This window comes from Narcine bancroftii, chromosome 3, assembly GCF_036971445.1.
Source record: "Narcine bancroftii isolate sNarBan1 chromosome 3, sNarBan1.hap1, whole genome shotgun sequence".
Classification (NCBI taxonomy): Eukaryota; Metazoa; Chordata; class Chondrichthyes; order Torpediniformes; family Narcinidae; genus Narcine; species Narcine bancroftii.
In genome coordinates, this window is record NC_091471.1 from 335,168,730 (window position 1) to 335,188,354 (window position 19,625).

The following is a 19,625-nucleotide window of genomic DNA, read 5'->3' on the forward strand; positions in this document are numbered from 1 at the left end:
GGCTAATGTTTTCATGGTAACAAATCTGGAGTGTGTTTAGCTCCCTGACCTCATCCCAGGAAACAATCCAATTGGATTAGGAACTGTGACATTGGAGAGCCCAATATTAGCACTCCTGGTCATGATTGCTGTTGCATGTTGGAAACCTAAGCAGGTTCATGTCCCCACTTGATAACTCCAACCAGGATGGGTTAGTCATTCATTCGCAGGATTTTTTTTGAAGCTGAGTAGATGAACGAGTTTGCATTAACTTGAGATATTTGTGAACAGCATACTGTGTTGAACTCAGAATCTCGCTTGTATAGCAGAGATTTCAATACCTGTAATGAGCAGTCTGCCATTTTCTTAGTATGCCAAAGGCAGTGATGAGCTGTTGGTTCTCAGTGCTGCATGTATCCCATGATTCTGTCCATGGTGATAATAGCTGCTATGTGACTCTGGAAACCTTAGAGTCAGACAGTGGGGAAACAGGCCCTTTGGCCCATTTTGCCTATGCTGACCAAAATGCTCCACCTACACTAGTTAAACATAATAATCTAAGATGCTGACATCGATGCAATACATAAAATTGCCGGAGAAACTCAACAGGCCATGCAGCGTTCACGAGAAGTAAAAGGTAACCAAAGTTTCAGGCCTGAGTCCTTCATCAGGATTCCTTACTGAAGTGTCTGTTTAAATGCCTCTTAAACCTTGTACTTGCATCTAATTCCACCACCTGATTAATTGTGGATTGGCAGCATCACTTCCTCCTCTCTGACCATCAACATGGTGGCACCTCCAAGCTGCATGTTCTGTTCCTTCTACACTCTCAATTGCAGAGCCAAATTTGGCTTCAACATCATCTATAAATTTGCTCACAACACTACTGAGTCTTGCAACATGGAAACCGACCCAAACAACAAGTACTCCTGCTTCCGTTCAATTTGGCTGCAATAGGTCCAAGCCCCTAAAAATCAGTATGTTGTTCCCCTCACAAAGCCAACCATATGGGTCCTATTCAGTCCCCATCTTTCCAAATGTAGTCAATCATGTTCCTCAGAATTTTCTGCAATAATTTCCTTACCACTCGTCAGTCTTTATTTACCTGGCTTATCCCTGCTGCCCTTCTTCAATAAAAAAGTAACATTAACTATCCTCAGGTTTTCTGACATTCCTTACCTGTGGCAAATGAAGATGCAAAAATATCGTCAGACCCCAAGCTATCTCATCACAGGTTATTATTTGGGATATTATTTCTTTTGGAGGTGTTGGATACCTTAGAATGGTTACAGTTAGATCAGTGGTTCTCCACCTTTTTCTTTCTATTCACATACTTTAAGTAATCCCTAAGCCATAAGTGCTCTGTGATTACTAAGGGATTACTCAGGTTGGTATGTGAGTTCTCCATTAACAATGGCGTGAAGCAAGGCTGTGTTCTCGCACCAACCCTCTTTTCAATCTTCTTCAGCATGATGCTGAACCAAGCCATGAAAGACCCCAACAATGAAGACGCTGTTTACATCCGGTACTGCACGGATGGCAGTCTCTTCAATCTGAGGCGCCTGCAAGCTCACACCAAGACACAAGAGAAACTTGTCCGTGAACTACTCTTTGCAGACGATTCCGCTTTAGTTGCCCATTCAGAGCCAGCTCTTCAGCGCTTGACGTCCTGCTTTGCGGAAACTGCCAAAATGTTTGGCCTGGAAGTCAGCCTGAAGAAAACTGAGGTCCTCCATCAGCCAGCTCCCCACCATGACTACCAGCCCCCCCACATCTCCATCGGGCACACAAAACTCAAAACGGTCAACCAGTTTACCTATCTCGGCTGCACCATTTCATCAGATGCAAGGATCGACAATGAGATAGACAACAGACTCGCCAAGGCAAATAGCGCCTTTGGAAGACTACACAAAAGAGTCTGGAAAAACAACCAACTGAAAAACCTCACAAAGATAAGCGTATACAGAGCCGTTGTAATACCCACACTCCTGTTCGGCTCCGAATCATGGGTCCTCTACCGGCATCACCTACGGCTCCTAGAACGCTTCCACCAGCGTTGTCTCCGCTCCATCCTCAACATCCATTGGAGCGCTTTCATCCCTAACGTCAAAGTACTCGAGATGGCAGAGGTCGACAGCATCGAGTCCACGCTGCTGAAGATCCAGCTGCGCTGGGTGGGTCACGTCTCCAGAATGGAGGACCATCGCCTTCCCAAGATCGTGTTATATGGCGAGCTTTCCACTGGCCACCGTGACAGAGGTGCACCAAAGAAAAGGTACAAGGACTGCCTAAATAAATCTCTTGGTGCCTGCCACATTGACCACCGCCAGTGGGCTGATATCGCCTCAAACCATGCATCTTGGTGCCTCACAGTTTGGTGGGCAGCAACCTCCTTTGAAGAAGACCGCATAGCCCACCTCACTGACAAAAGGCAAAGGAGGAAAAACCCAACACCCAACCCCAACCAACCAATTTTCCCCTGCAGCCGCTGCAACCGTGTCTGCCTGTCCCGCATCGGACTTGTCAGCCACAAACGAGCCTGCAGCAGACGTGGACTTTTACCCCCTCCATAAATTTTCGTCCGCAAAGCCAAGCCAAAGAAAAAGATGTGAGTTGGAAGGGAAGGTTGAGAATCACTGCTCTAGACCCAGTTGTTACTGAAATATTTTGTAGAGAAAAATTGTCATTGACCCATTTCCTTTGGAGTTATGAAACCATGCACATAACGAGTCAATTAGGGACAAGTAAAACATTCCCTAAATTCCCTAAATAATTAGCTTTCAAACTTCTTATTTTCACCCACAATACACCTTACTAATCACAGAGCACCTGTGGCATAGGAATACTTAGTGGTATATGAGTGGAAAGAAAAAGGTTTAGAACGACTGATCTATCTGTAACCATTCCAAAATATCCAACACCTCCACCTTCATGTTTGTTTTGGATTTTCAATGTACCTCTACTTGTACTTGCTATTCTCTACATCCATCCGTGGTGAATAAAAGCAAGAAGTATTCATTTAAGTCCACACCCACTTCACTACCTCCATACATCTTTGGCTTGGCTTCGCGGACGAAGATTTATGGAGGGGGTAAAAAGTCCACGTCAGCTGCAGGCTCGTTTGTGGCTGACCAGTCCGATGCGGGACAGGCAGACACGATTGCAGCGGTTGCAAGGGAAAATTGGTTGGTTGGGGTTGGGTGTTGGGTTTTTCCTCCTTTGCCTTTTGTCAGTGAGGTGGGCTCTGCGGTCTTCTTCAAAGGAGGCTGCTGCCCGCCAAACTGTGAGGCGCCTAGATGCACGGTTTGAGGCGTTATCAGCCCACTGGCGGTGGTCAATGTGGCAGGCACCAAGAGATTTCTTTAGGCAGTCCTTGTACCTTTTCTTTGGTGCACCTCTGTCACGGTGGCCAGTGGAGAGCTCGCCATATAATACGATCTTGGGAAGGCGATGGTCCTCCATTCTGGAGACGTGACCCATCCAGCGCAGCTGGATCTTCAGCAGCGTGGACTCGATGCTGTCGACCTCTGCCATCTCGAGTACCTCGACGTTAGGGGTGTGAGCGCTCCAATGGATGTTGAGGATGGAGCGGAGACAACGCTGGTGGAAGCGTTCTAGGAGCCGTAGGTGGTGCCGGTAGAGGACCCATGATTCGGAGCCGAACAGGAGTGTGGGTATGACAACGGCTCTGTATACGCTTATCTTTGTGAGGTTTTTCAGTTGGTTGTTTTTCCAGACTCTTTTGTGTAGTCTTCCAAAGGCGCTATTTGCCTTGGCGAGTCTGTTGTCTATCTCATTGTCGATCCTTGCATCTGATGAAATGGTGCAGCCGAGATAGGTAAACTGGTTGACCGTTTTGAGTTTTGTGTGCCCGATGGAGATGTGGGGGGGCTGGTAGTCATGGTGGGGAGCTGGCTGATGGAGGACCTCAGTTTTCTTCAGGCTGACTTCCAGGCCAAACATTTTGGCAGTTTCCGCAAAGCAGGACGTCAAGCGCTGAAGAGCTGGCTCTGAATGGGCAACTAAAGCGGCATCATCTGCAAAGAGTAGTTCACGGACAAGTTTCTCTTGTGTCTTGGTGTGAGCTTGCAGGCGCCTCAGATTGAAGAGACTGCCATCCGTGCAGTACCGGATGTAAACAGCGTCTTCATTGTTGGGGTCTTTCATGGCTTGGTTCAGCATCATGCTGAAGAAGATTGAAAAGAGGGTTGGTGCGAGAACACAGCCTTGCTTCACGCCATTGTCCATACATAAATTGTTACTAAGGGCACACACTCAATCCCCATCTACCCTCTTGCTCTGAATATATGTATTGAATGATCGAGGATTGTTCTTAATGTTATCTTGCATAGATGTTTCCAGTGTTGCTCTCAAAGATATTTCGTAGCTTGTTTTTGTTCTTGTAATTTTCACCTTAAGTACTCTACTGCACCCTCTATGTTCCCAAAAGTGAGGAGTAAGCAGGAGAGAGGAAGTCCTTTAGCCAGAAACTAGATGAATGTTTCAGATCAACTGCATTTACCTTTTGAGAATCTCAAATTACACCAAGCGAATTTATGCAACTTGTCTTGAAAAGACCAGAATTCAGAAATGGAATTGAAAAGTTGGATCTTAGTTTACTTCGGAGCAATTGTCCCTCCCAACACCCAATGACAACGAAGCTAATAGTATTATTACCTATTTTGTAGTATTTTGGCTGTGACAAGAATTTCACTGCATGGGTACATTTTACAATTGTATTACAATGAACTCATTATCACTAATGTTTACAATTTTCTTTTGGTATCTGAACAGGAACTTGTGTTAGAAATCAAGAGAAGCAGTAATGTATTGTGGTCTTTATCACAGGGATGTGATAACATTTGAAGGACGAGCAATCACTGGCTGAGAGGAAGGCAGGGGATACTTGTCCAAACCATGATTGATCAAAGTTTTTCTCTCTTGCTTTCTTTCCTGAGACCATGAATCCTTGCTGCATTGTGTCAGTAGATGGCAGCAAGCTCTTGTCTAGAAGCTTATGCTTATGTGAATTTAGGGAATGCTTTGGAACAATCTTTTGTGAAGTGCATCACGCCTGGGTCCAATTCTGATCTCACCTTGTGTCCGTCTGTGCAACAAGAATATTATATTTGGTGATCATGAATTTACTATAAATCTAGAAACCCACAAAAGTACCAGATTTAAAGTGGGTCATTCCAACTCAGAAAGCATTAAAGTTCATGCAATTAAATTTATGAAATTCGAAGAGACACATGAAGCAGGCAAACCATTGCTCAGATCAATATAACAGTGTCTGTTGTCTGTTACTGTGTGGGCTCATGGCCAGAAGGTGACGACCAGAAGGCGCTTGGCACAAATTGAACAGTGAACCAAAAGTTTCAGTGAGGATTGGTGGAGACTGCTTAATTTGCTGGTCGTGTTGAGATGAGGACATCTGGGCATGTGCCTGAGTGCCAGGGTCAGAGGTTCATGGATAGAGAAAGAAGCAGCAACGGTGGGATAAATACACAAATGTGCTGAAGAAATTCAACAAGTTACATAGCATCCATAGGAAGTAAAAGGAAGTTGCCGTTTAGGATGTGGGCCCTTCATCAAGGAATAAGAAAATATAGGGAGTCGATAAGAAAGCAAGTAGAAAAAGCTCTGACCCAGTAGATAGGAATTCTGATGAAAAATTGTGGAAACATTGGTGGTACATCCTGTGAAAGGTTGGTTCCACTAACTTTAGAATGTTGAGAAATTTAGAGCAGGGAAAGCCAAAATATTAGAAGTTGACTGGTTAAAATGTAAAATATGCAGCAGACAATAAAGTAAAATCGACGAGCTGGGTCCATGAGGTTTGCAACCATCCACCCCATCTCTTCTCCACAATTTTGTACACCTCATTCAAGTCCCCTTCAGAAGACAGCTTCCACTTATTTCTTGTAACTAAAACATTCTATCCCAGGCATTGTCCTGGTGCATCTTTTCGCACTCACTTTATTGCAATTAGAACATGAAACTGCAGAGAAGAGGCCCTTTGGCCCATGATGTCTGTGCTGACCATACCAAATTAAACTGCACACATTGCTGTCAAATCTCTGCTAACACTTCCCTTGTCAGTATGTTCTTGTCAGTACCTACCTTTCACCCCTCTCACCTTAAATATACGTCCTCTAGTTTTTGACATTTCAACTCTGAGGATAAAGTCTGGCCATGCACCTTTCATAATTTCTATATACTTCTATCAGGTCACCCCTTGGCTTCCAATGTTCCAAAGAAAACAATCCAAGTTTATCCAGCCTCTCCTGCAGCTAATGCCCTCCAATTCATGCAAAACCCTGGTGAATCTCTTCTGCACACTCTCCAAAGCCTCCTCATTCATCCTGTTATGTGATAACCAGAACTTAGGAATTTTGGCCCACTAAAGTTTTATGCAGTCCAACAATACTTGCCAACTTTTATACTCTGGAAGGATGGGCTGAATCTCTCTCTGAGTTCTGCTGATACGGGTTGGAGGGGAAAGCTTCAAATGGTGGCAAAGGAGGTTGGCCAGGAAGGGGGAAGCCAGTTTGTTACGGGGATGCAGAGGGTGTCCATGACTTGTGTAGCCCAGACTCTGGATGTCAGATGTGATCAGGCAGACTAGTTCTGCACCCTTTCTCTATGACCAGGAACAGGAATATTCGACAACTGAGTTGCGCCAACAGAGTTTGCAATGTAACTGCACAGCGATCTGTTCAATTGGTATTTAGTACAAAAATGTGATCCAACTGCCGTCAGCTCCGTACAGACTTTGAATAGCCTGTTCAAGGAGTCAACGTTAGTTTTATTTAAAATCCTATGACTGAGGTGTTTATGCCCAAGATGGTAGTGCAGGCTCCAAGGAAGCAGAGGGCTGGCGCAGGGCACCAAAAAATGGGGAGACCGACCTCCATATGAGAAGCAGAGGAGACAACCCACAGGATGGTGTCCATACCAGCGGACCAGTCAGGGGTTCTGCAGCTGAATGGGTGACTCAAGGCGAGGAATCTACACAGGCTGTGGGCTGCTGGAGACTGTGGTAAAGGGACTCGCACCAGGCTGCGGATTGCTGGAGCCTGGATCATAACTGGCTAATGGGGGATCAGGTATCGGAACTGGGATGTGAGAGGAAGCCGAGGGCACTGAAGGGTTCTTCATTGTATCAGAGGTTGAGATGATGGTTTGGACAGGACTCTGTGGCTGCAGTGTCTGCAAGAGCGCTGGAGGCAAATCTATGGACACTTGATGACTGCAGGAATCTTTCTTTTGCTTCTCTTTCTCTGACTGTAGGAGGCGCTTCAGGCAATTTCTGCCAATGGCGAATCTCTCTGCCCTACAGCAGACAAAAAGCAATTTTGTGTAATATGAACCTTTTTAATTATATGACAATAAATTGAATCTTGAATTCAAGTTTTATTTCAGCAGTATCTAAATTAATTCAGGTTGCCCCTGCAGTGGAACATTGAGGGATCAGTATAAGAAGTTCCAACCATAATAAGCCAAGCTAGTCTTCTCATGTTGACAGAGCAAGTACCACAGCATAATTCCAAGAAAAGTCAAAGAATTTCCCCTGGTGGTGTGTCCATTGCTCAGCCAATGTCAATTAAAAAGATTGCCTTGGCTATTTACCTGCTTTAGAGGATCTAGTTTGTGCAATTTGGCTGCTGTTTAATCTCAATTACTTTTTTAATTGTTCGTCGAGCACTTTGGAACAGCCAAGGGCTTGATATATGTGTGCAAGTCTGTTCTTCATTAATTCAGGTGGAATTCTATCATTTGCAGGTTCATCAAGAAGCAAGGTTTGGACAGACTCTTCCATGAATGTGACAACCACATGTGGCGCCTTGGAGACAGGCAGATCCCTGAGGGCATTGCAGTAGATGGCGGTTCAGACTGGTTTGCTCTGACACACAAGTTCGTTGATTATGTGGTGTACTCACAGGATGAGTTGGTCAAGCAGCTGAAACAGTTCTACTGGTACACACTGCTTCCAGCTGAGGTGAGAACCCACTGAGATCAAATGAGTTCTATTCACTATCACCAAAATCAAGGCTTTTCTCTGCCTTGGAACAGTGCTCTGCCTCCTTCAGACATGCAGTGACAGGATGAAACACTTCCTGGCCAGGAGCAGCACAGATTTGGTCCACAAACAACCTTCCTCTGGTATGGGGGCCATACCAGACAAATGAGCTCAGCTAGGTAATCAGAGTTCTGATGGGAGAATATTTTGAGAATAGTGATTGTTGTTCTCAACTTTCAAGGATAAGTTTGGACCTTGTGGAGAAGGCAAAATATGATAGGATTTGACAGGAGCTTGGGGAGTGAACTGGGAGCAGCTGTTATTGGACATGTGGGAGTTGTTCAAGGACCAACTAATTAAAGTCCAGGACCAGCGTGCTCCAGTGTGAGGAAAGGTAAAGAATGGCAAGGGAAGGAACCTTAGATGATGAGAGAATTCATGAGTCAAAAAGAAATGGGAGACATTCACAAGGTTCAGGATGTTACATCATCGGAAAGGGAAGAACTCAAGCAGGGCATTAGGAAGACCAAAATACCATGGGCCATGAAATGTCCTTGGCAAGCAGAATTAAAGAGAATCCCAAGGCATTTTATACTTGCATTGAAAAGAGTGACAGATATGAGAGGTCAGAAGGAGAATTACATTTGTTTGGGCAACATCTGACCGCATATACATCCATTGTCCTATAATTATTCAGTTACCATGAGCAAGTCCACAGCAATTTAGAAAAACCGATCGCTAGCAATAGAAAATTGTATACTGTATACCCAAACTGATCCGACTGCCCCGCACTCTCTTCACAGCTCTGTATCAGTCCCCACACTGATCCCACTGTGCCGCTCTCTCTCCACAGACCTGTCGGTCCCCACACTGATACCATTGCCCCGATCTCTCCAACAACCCTGTGTCGGTTCCCACACTGATCCCACTGCCCCGTTTACTCCCCACAATCCCATGTCAATTCCCACACTGAATCCACTGCCCCGCTTTCTGCCCACAGCCCTGTGTTGGTCCCCACAGTGATCCTGACTAACAAATAAAAAGTTTACAGGTACACTACAGTATCCTATAAAACTTTGCTATGTAAGATATAGTGTTCGCACAACATCCACATCACATAACGCCTAATTTCACAGAACGTATAGTGGATGTTAAGCAGCTTATACCTGTATAAGGGGGATGTTCGGGGCAAATATTCTGCACAGAGTGATGAGTGCCTGGATCAAGATGCCAGGAGTAGTGATGGGAGCAGATACAATAGTAACATTTAGGAGGCTTTTTGATTCAGACATGAATATGCAGGGGATGGAAGGATATCTGTAAAATGCATCATGATTGACAGGTGGGCCGAGGGGCCTTTTCCTGTGCTGTTCTAAGTAACTGAATTTGAATTAAGATGGATGTGGGCTGAAACTTGCTGATGGAGATAATGGAGCAGTGTGGGAGTGGAATAGGAAGAATGTCTCCAGGGAAATGTACACAGGTGACAATAAAAAGTAATTCTAAAATTATTCAGCAAGCAAGGCAGCATCTGTAGAGAAAGAAATGTCCTACAGTTGATGCAAGTGCTTTCTTCTCTAATTCAGAGTTATTTTCAGTGTTCTGGTTCATTGAGGAGTAGGGTTTGGACTAACTTTTTTAATGCATGAACTGGTTGAGATGGTGAATGGCCTGTTCCTTGTGAGTAATTGTTTGGAATGTGTTGCCAGGGGAATAGTGAAGATGGTTTCCATCGTAGAGTTGAAAGAAAACCTTGATAGCATCAGAAAGGAAAAGAGAATTCTGGATGAGTGTGTAGAGTTGGTTTGCTGTGGTTTGGGTTCCATACAGACCCACTGGGCCAAATCATACTCATTCTGTAGTTCTGTTTCTCCGCAATTTACTGTTTCATCAAATATTTCTAGCACATGTACACTACAGAGTCAGAACATGGAACATTACCACACAGTACAGGGCCTTCGATCCACGAAGTGGTATTGATCCATATAAACCTACTCAACAATCTAATCCTATCGTACCTCACACCCATAACCCTCTATTTTTCCGACATCCATGTGCCTACCTAAGAGTATTTTAAATGTCTCTAATGTACTTTCCTTTACCATCACCCCTGGCAATGCATTTCCAGGCACCCACTACTGTCTGTGTAAATTAAACGCCTCTGATGCCTCCCCAAAACTTTCCTCCACTCACTTTAAACAGATGTCCTCTGGTTTGGCCATCGTCACCCTGAGAAAAAGGTGCTAGCTGTCCACCCTCTGTATGCCCCTCATAATCTCATGTACCTCTGTTAAAGTCACCTTTTGATACCAAGTTGTTACCAAATAAAGTGCCTCCTCCCTGCAATGTAACAGAGCAGTTATGAATTTGGTTAGATGCAGAGTAAACCTCCCTTTAAATTGTTCTGTCAAACACGATGAGATGATCAGTTGTCCATTTCTCTAGGGCTATACAGAATGGAAACAACTCATCCCTGCCAATCATATTATTTATTATCATGTAATAAAACAAATGTAACATTACATGAAATTGCTTGTAGTCTGCCTTAAGGCCTTTACAGAAAAAGAAGCGAAAGAGAGCCCATTAGCTTCACCGAGTGTTCATAGATTCACCTCCAGTGTTCCTGCAGCTTCTGCAGCCGCACAAAACCTCAATTAATTTCAAATCATTATCAACCTAAGCCCAGATCCAAACCTCCGAAACAATGAAGAAGCCTTCAATGCCCAGGACCCTTGCCTTGAACATCCTCTCAAACCTCTGTTCCGATACCTAGTTCTCATGAGCCAGTCTCCTGCAGCCTATTGTGAGTCCTTTGACCTCGTCGCTAGCAATCTGCAGCCTGTGTGAGCACCAGTCCGCTGCTCCCCCAGAATGTGCAACCCCTCAAGGTAGCTGCTGTACACAGGCACTGCCATCTTGATTGCAGGATTGGCTCCTTTAACAGGACAGGGCAGGGAAGTGCTGTGTCTCCATTTGCAAATCTCACAACCAATACTTTTTTATTCTAGATGACATTATTTGCAAACCACTATATTCAGTAGACCACTGAAGCCATCAGTTCTATGACCTCCTGCTTTTGTGTCATACTTCAAGCCTCCAACCAATATATACCCCATTTATTTCAAGGATCTGTGAAGAGGAATCTCTGTTCATTTTGGATTCATAATATTTACTCTGCTGTTGTGTTCCTCAATTGCATTGCATACTGTCACATCTGTGACTCCTTAACAATTGTGGTCTCCCTGAAACCAACTTCTTTCACAGGTCCAATTTTGGTATCTTTAACTTGGTCATGGAATCCAAATGATTAATTTATCCTGCAGAAAGAACATGCCATGATACCCTGCTACACCATTGCAATAGCCCTCCAGTCACGAATGACCCATTGGCCATTAAACTTCACGTTCTGTCTTGGACACAGTTTTCACTCCTTATCACCTCATTTGTTTTCTGCTTATTCCAGGGGCTTTTATATTTCTGATCAGTCTGCCATGCTTTTCCCCCGTCTCACTGAGTGGCACTGTGATGTTATGCCCTTGACTCTGTGCACAGCCTGCAGCAGGTAAGATTTCCAGAGTAATTTGCAGTTGGACACATGGGACACATTCCGCACCAGGTCAGACCAGTACACTAACCCTGGAGCCATGTATGTGCAGATCTTTATTCTCTCAGTAATTTTGCTCATCATCTCCCTCCTGCAGTCATTCTTCCACACTGTGTTGGAAAACAGCCGCATGTGTGAGACACTAGTGGACAACAACCTGCGAGTCACCAACTGGAACCGCAAGCTGGGCTGCAAGTGCCAATACAAGCATATTGTGGACTGGTGTGGCTGCTCACCAAACGATTTCAAGCCACAAGACTTCATAAGGCTTCAGGTAAGGAGAGTTTGGTTCCTTTGTCAAGTGCAGTTTTCACACCATTCACAAGGTGTAAACTTGTGAAACTGCTAACTTCCCTGGAAGGTTGGAGCAACCGTTAGCATCTTTCAGGTGTAGTAGTGTAACCATTCCATTGCTCAGTCGGTAGCCACAGAATCAAGCACCACAGGAAGGATGTGAGTAATGTAGAGAATACAGAATACCAACAAGTCAATCTCCGATTGTTCACAAGTCTCAGTGATGGGCGTAGACTACACTTTCCTTATTCTAATGTATCCTAATTTCAAAGCATCATCTTCCAAAAGCATGAGCTATGATATTCCGAATTTCGATCTCTTTAATCCAATAAATCCAACTCTGTGACTGCTGCTTTATGTAGCTTTAATTCGTTGATAAAAATGGATAAACATTTTGCATAGCTTCGCATTAAGACTTTCTTAACTATGAATAAACAAAGCATTTACTCTACAATGATAGAGATAAAATGTATATAAAGAAGCTCAAACTTTAAAGAGATGCAGAAAAGTATTTAAAGAGACAAAACAAACATTCAAATAAATATTTCTCAAGCTCATGCTTCCTTTACATGTTGTCGAGTAATGAGCAAGCTGTTAGTCTGGGTGGATATTATGACATATTACATCATAGTCACTATGGTAATACTACAAACAATAGCTCTCTTAAAGAGACAGACACAAAATTAACTAACAGTTAAAAAACAAGGTTTTTAACCTTTACTGTGGGTAGTTCTGTTTCCCAGAATCCTTGTCAATTCACCACCACTCCCTTTTAAACTCATTAGGTCCCCAACTCCAGTACTCTGTGATTGGAATTGCTGTAAAAAGTCATGATCAGTCAGTCACCACTCCCTAGAACACTTCTTCTCACTCTCAAACTCTCTCGGACTCCTTTCCCACTCTTCTCAAACTTCTTGGTTTTTATGCTCCCTGCTCCCTTTAAACTTTGCATTTCCATGTTATACCTTTTTAAAAAAAAAACAGTCTCCTGTGGTATCAATAGTCTGGAAGATTTGTCTATTTAGTACCACCAAAGTGAGGTTGTTAGATTACTGTGAGGCTTTTAGACACACTTACACAGACAAAGCATAGACAAGAGATGGTCCTAAACCAAGAAAATGGGACATGTCGATGGACAGAAATGTTAGTGTGGAGATGGTGGGTCAAAGGGCCTATTTCTGTGCTGTAAGACTGACTCTGATGTTGGCGTTCACCAAATAAACTGGAGTCAGTAGAAGTAATTCAACCCCAGCTGTCAGAAGGCCATGAAACTCCCAGCCTGTTCACCACTTCCCTCATATCCATTCTGGGTTCAGACTTTATACAACTCAGCTTCCAAAAAAATATAAAGCACACTTTCACCATGGTATCTGAATAGCTACAGACCTCCTCCTCCACCCCCCCCCATCTTCATCATAACTTCTCATATACAGTACTCCCATCTCCTCTCAATCATCTCCCTGCTTTCCACAGCCATCTCTTGCATGACTGAATATCTTCCCTCCCATCTTCATCAGCCCCAATGACATCCTCTTTCTCCTTACTCTGCAAAGTGAGAGATTGTGAGGGGAAGGACTTTGCCCAGTTGTGTATGAAAAGCCACATTGGATCGGGGAATCAGGCCCATAATTCTAAACTGCAGGGAAAACACATTTTGAAGAATTTCTAGCCCACATGCATAGTGGAAAAGGTAATTGAGTAGAGGGATACAGAAATTCCAGAAATCTTGGATGCATTCCAATGAAACTGGGGACTTTCAGAGGTGAAGGGATGTTAAGTGATAGCCACTGCTTTCCCTTCCATTCACTAAAACCCAGTGTTTTACCTGTGACGTTCTTTCCTCATTCCATGTACTGCCTCTGTGTTCACAGCAAATGACGAGACCAACATTTTTTGCCAGGAAGTTTGAATCAACAGTTAATCAGGAGGTGATTGACATCCTGGACTCCCACCTGTATGGCCATTACCCTCCTGGGACAGCGGCAATGAAGGCCTACTGGGAGAATGTCTTTGATCAGATGGAGGAGCTGAGCAGCCTCTCCGACGTTGCCATCACCAGCTACCTGACTTTCTTCAAGTTGGGCCTGAGCAAAGTGCAGACGTGGCAAGAAGGAAAGGATAATCGCTGCAGGTATGGGAGTGTCGGAGTCCATGGCAACACCCCACGTGCACTTGAGCTTCTCTCAGCTAGATCCTTGTTGCATCTACCTATAGATTAGACAGGGTAAGTGGCCAGGTGGCTGACAACTGACCAGACCAGTGCCACCCTTCTGGAGTCAGTGAGATATCGTGATGTCTTTGATTTTCAGGGATCAACTAGTGAGGTGGTGGATGAGTTTCCCAGGTCCTGAGGTGGCTGATGAATCAATAGTCTGCCGCAGGACACACTGAGGGCAGTTGATCCATTGCAGTCTCCAGCTGATGTTCGTCTTCAGAGAGATTCCAAGTGGTCAGCACCTTCCCAAATATCTGTGCTGCCATTTGTGCAGATTGGGGCCTTGAATTCCCATCAGTTGTGCTGCTGAAGTTGGGAGGCTTTGAGGAAGTTGGTGTCTTCTCAGTGCTCGGTTATCCATTGCTGTCGCTAGCACAATGCAGTTTCGCTGTCCCATTGTATAATGCATGACCCCATCACGATTTAGTATTCCAACGTATTGCACAATGCAACTTCCTGTCACACTGGAACGTCCCTGTCACTTTGCACGAAGCAAAGTCCCAACATGGCACGTGGCGAATCAGACATGATGCGCTGAAGGAAGAGCAGTGTTAAAGGATGTATATTAGGGTGTGAATGAAGGCAGCTGGATGGGTGGCAGTCCAGCTGCAGGTTGGAGTAGATGGGACAATTCAGGGGCGAATGGAGGAACCTGTTGGGACAAAAGCATGTCTGACAGAGTTGATGCATTACCAGGATTGTTGGGGGAGGATATCAGGGATGAGAGGATTGTGTTGAGGATGTTAGGAGAGTGTTGAGGAGGGGACCAGGGTATCAGGGAAGGGGATGGAAGAAATGTGTCTGGGAAAGAGATAGGTGTCGGGATGCAATGGGAGAAATGTATGGGATGACATAAGAAATGGGGGCTTATTGTGCTTGCTCTGCTATTCAGTAAGATCACCGCTAATCTAGCCATGGACATAGCACCATACACATCTTTTCCCCAGAACCATTAATTTCTCGACTTTGCAAAAAATGTCTTAACTGTCTTATTTGTCAAATATTTATGAGACAGCCTCTCCTACCTCCTTGGAAGAGAATTCCACATACTAGCTACTCTCTCGGAGAATCATCTTGCTCATCTCTGACATAAGTCTCCTCCCCCAAACCTTGAGGCTGTGTCCCCCTAGTTCTCTCCTGCCTCTGCCTTAACTATCCCTTTCCTAATTTTATCTATTTTTATACATCCCCTCTCATTCTTCTGAAATCCAACGACTATATTCCCAGCGGCGAACCCCCTCATGTCTGGAATCATTGCATCAATCTGGGCTTCAAGCCTCCACAGACATATCTTCTCAAATCTTTCTTATTGACAACTACATTGGTATTGCCTCATGCACCCATTATGAACTTACCAGCTATATCCAAATTCCACCCTACTTCAAATTCACTTGGTCCATCTCTGGCAACTCTCTCCCGTTTCTCAACCTGCCTTCATTATGGAAAACCGACTTATCCACACACGTCTTTTATAAACCCACTGATTCCCACAGTAACTACACTTCTCACCCTGTCTCCTATAAGGAATCTATTTTCTTCTCTCAATTCCTCCGCCACTGCTGCATCTGCTCCCATGATGAGACTTTCCATTCTAGGGCATCTGGGATGTGCTTCTTCAGAAAACGAAGCTTCCCCTCTCCTGCCATCAACTCAACCCTCACCTGCATCTCCTGTTTCATGCACATCTGCCTGGCTCTTTCCCACCACAGGCAAAACAAGTACTGGATTCCCCTTGTCCATGCCTACTACCCCATCAGCCTGCATATCCAACATCTCATTCTGCGTAATTTCTGCCACTTCTAGATACATCTTTCCCTCCAGTGTCCCCGCTCCACTTTCTGTAACGAGCACTCTCTCAACAAATCCCTTCCCACCTACTCTGTGACCACAAGAAATACTACGCTTTCACCAGTGCCTCCTCCCTCACCTCTATTTGGAGCCCAAAATAATGTTTCTAAGTGAAACTAAACTTTGTCTGGAGACATTTACGGTGTTCAGTACTCCCGTATGGCCTCCTCTATATTAGGGAGTCTTGACACAGACTGGGAGATTGTTTTGTTGAGCACCATCACTCTGCCACTACAACAGCAAGGACCAACCTTTTAAATTCCATCCCCCTATTCCCACGCTGACACGTCTGTGCATGGTCTCATGTACTGCCACCCGAAAACTGGAGGAACAACAGCTTGTATTCTGTCTGGGACCTCTCCAACCAGATGGAAACAATATCAACCTCCAATATCTATTCATCTCTTCCCCTGGTTATCCTCTTGACCCTCTGGCTCCTTTCCTTCAGCTCCCCTTCCCCTTCTTTTCTCCTATCAGTGCATCTTTTTCAGCCCTCTGCCCCTCTCCCTATCACCTCTCACTTCCTTTCCTCTCCCACCTGCATCCAGCTACTACCTAAGACTGTGCTCTTCCCCTCCTCCCACCCCAACCTTCTTATTTGGGTGTCTGCCTGATTTTTGGCACTCCTGAAGAAATGCTCAGTCCCAAACCTCGACCGTCTTTTGCTTTCCCTGAATGCTGCTTGACGCTGAATATCTCCAACACGTTTATGTACTGTATATCCTTTCTCGAATAAGATCAACAGAACTGCATGCAGCACTCAAGATGTGGCCTCACCTATACCCAATACAGTGGAAGCAGAATGCTGCTGTTAAATTCAATCCCTCTAACAATGAAGGTGTCATTGCCTCCTTCATTTCCTGTTGCATCTGCAAACCATCCTTTTCTGATTCATGCAGAAGCACTCCCAAGTCCCTCTGAACAACAGGATGGGGCATTCTTCCACCATTTAAATAATCTGATCCTCTGTTTTTCCTTCCAAAGTGGATGAGCTCACATTTACCAGCATCGTGCTCCACCTGCCAGATTCTTGCCTACTCATTTCATGTGTAGTGTATGTGTAGTGAACAATTGCGGGAGCAGTGTGTGGAGATGGGAACAGTAGTATGTAATGCACTGGTGGAAGAGAACAGCAGACCAGGATGGAGAGAAGCATGACAGGACAGGCAAGTAGAGAAGTGGATGGGAGTTGAGGCTGAAGATTGGAGGACGTGTAACCCATAGAAACATCTTTGTCTCCCATGTCATTTTAAGAAGGAACACTTCTATGTTTTGAAGTTCAGTCTAGTTGAAACGGCAGTTGTATGCACTTGGGTCCAAACATTTATTCCAGTGTATAGAGAAACTGGAAGCTTCTGAGATGAATGGGCTCTGTATCGCAGTTACCAGTGCTGGTATAGTGTTATGCACAGCTGTGAAGATAAATGATTCACAAAGACCTGGAAGCATGAGAGACTATAAATGCTGGAATTTGGAACATAAAATGAGCTCCTGGAGGAACCCAGCAGACAAGGCAGAATCCTTGAAAGGAAAGAGATAGTTTGGGTTGAGTCTCTGCTTCAGAACACAAATCTGGATTTGGTTCTCAATCTGCTGAGATTTATTGGAGGAAAAGTGCTCAGTTAAAAAGAAAAGAATATTTAATTTGTGGTTTATTTTTACTTGTTTGATCTTGGAAGTGTTAAGGCTACCTTGTTGTCTCCTCTCTTCAGGTATGAACCTTTGGGTTATCCCCTGTCTGTCCATCTCTACTTCTATGACGACCAATTCCAAGGTTATTTAGTGATGCAACAGGTTAAGAATATGACGACAGGACAGAAAGAAACTCTGGAGAGCTGGGTGTCACCTATTACCATGCTCCATCTTACAAATATTAACCCAGAAGTGGACAGACTTCAGAGCCTGGCGGTAAGTAGACCAGCCCTGTCAGAGGGGAAGAGTCAGATGTGACATTGGTGTTTTAAATTGACCTCATGAAAGGGGGTCCTTGCTATTTCTGTTTCCAACATTATCAATACTAAGGCTAAATTGTCATTCAACGCATGAGGTGGGTGTATGCAAAAAGATTAGAAAAGTTTCTGTCATAAAATATGTAGCACGGTTTTCTGGTAGACCGGCAGGTTATCTCTAGCATTACACCCAACCTTGTAAAGAGCACAATTTACAGGATTTAAGATTAAAATGAAAAAATCAATTAGCTCCAAGCAAAGGCAGCACAGTGTGGGGTTCATCCAGGAGCCTGATTGCTGCTGGAAGAAACTGTCTTGAAGCCCTCTAATACGTACTTTCACATTGTTTTATTTTTAATATTTTATTTATTATTTCCACACAAGCTTGTACAGCCATATACATTGTTAGTGCCATATCCTGACAGCTTGTATTCAAATTTACATACACTCCATTCTCATTATTGACTGTATACATAAGCTCACGTCTTTTCCAGTCCTCCCCAGATCTAACAGGACAGCTCATTTAGACTTTGACCAACAATAAAAACTTTACCCCGGGATAGGGGCATTATATGATATTATACTAGTTTGATAACTACAGGAGCAAATTAATGAGATCAATTTATTTTCAATAAGAAAGTAATCAGTTTGCAAAGAAGTTCCATGAATGTGTAAAAAGAAGGAATACTATTTGGATAAAAGAAATGTCAGAAATTGCATAATCTGAGATTTTTAAAAAATTTAATGAGGCAGATTTATTCATTATAGTGGGTTTAAAGAGAAGAACAGTCCAAAGCAGGGTTTAACCAACAATTAAAATCTCCAAGTATTAGAGAGTATAAACTCAGATCTGGTAATGAAGAAAAAAATATTCAAAAATTCCCCACATCATCTGCATTAGGGGCTAAATATTAGCTAAAATTACCATTTTATTATTTGATTTCTCTGAAACAATGACATTACTTCTTTGTATTCAACACGCTGCTTCATGAATTCGGGACAGGAATATTCTACAATTCTGATATACTGTCTACAATATTCAAGTGTCCTATGGTGGGCTTCGTGGATCAAATATTCCTTTATTTGATAATAATATAGCCGAAGTACAACCGTATAGGTCTCTGACCAGGAGCTGGCTTAGGTAATAAAGAACGATGTGCTCTATCAATCACTGGGGGAAGTGGGAAAAAAAACTCCTTACCAAAGACCTCGTAAAGCAAGTCCAAGATGCGCAAGTTTTGTCTTCTTTCCAGATTGACGCCTTCGTTAATTTCAAATTGCTTTCACTTAATCCGGACCCTGTATTTTCCATATCATCAACCCATTGAATCAAGCTGTTCAGTTCCCCCTTAACAGTTGTTCTTTAGTTATTTTTTTGGACGGTCAGGTTTAGTGTTAATCTCACCCAAGACTTCTTTAAGATCATCAGTTATCATCTGTCAGTGCTGATTAAGTGCATCCATGATGGACTCCAAGGTCAGATTTGTTAATACTTCTTTCTTCCCAAATTTGCTTCTAGTAGCCATTTCAATGTGATTATAATTAGAAGAAAGACAGGCAAGTAATATGGAGCTCTTTAGTTGTGAAATAAAGAGCTGAGTAGATAGAAGAACTGTAAAGTAGGTAGGACCATTAAATTGCTGCTGTTACCTCATGAGAAGCCAACCGGAAGTCCTCTGCCATTCCCACTCTGCCCTCTGATTCCTTTCCTCC

The 19,625-nt window shown here is 43.8% G+C and overlaps 1 protein-coding gene across 4 annotated transcripts in view; it reads left to right on the forward strand.

The window, feature by feature from the left end:
- The window catches only part of xylt2 (xylosyltransferase II), a 158,102-nt gene that overhangs the window by 46,000 nt on the left and 92,477 nt on the right, over positions 1 to 19,625 (forward strand). For all 4 annotated transcript variants that reach the window (XM_069929397.1, XM_069929399.1, XM_069929398.1 and 1 more), the window contains exons 6-9: positions 7,765 to 7,981; positions 11,704 to 11,880; positions 13,772 to 14,031; positions 17,676 to 17,871. In XM_069929397.1, coding sequence (XP_069785498.1) covers positions 7,765 to 7,981; positions 11,704 to 11,880; positions 13,772 to 14,031; positions 17,676 to 17,871 — 850 coding nt within the window. The remainder of the gene's footprint in view (positions 1 to 7,764; positions 7,982 to 11,703; positions 11,881 to 13,771; positions 14,032 to 17,675; positions 17,872 to 19,625) is intronic.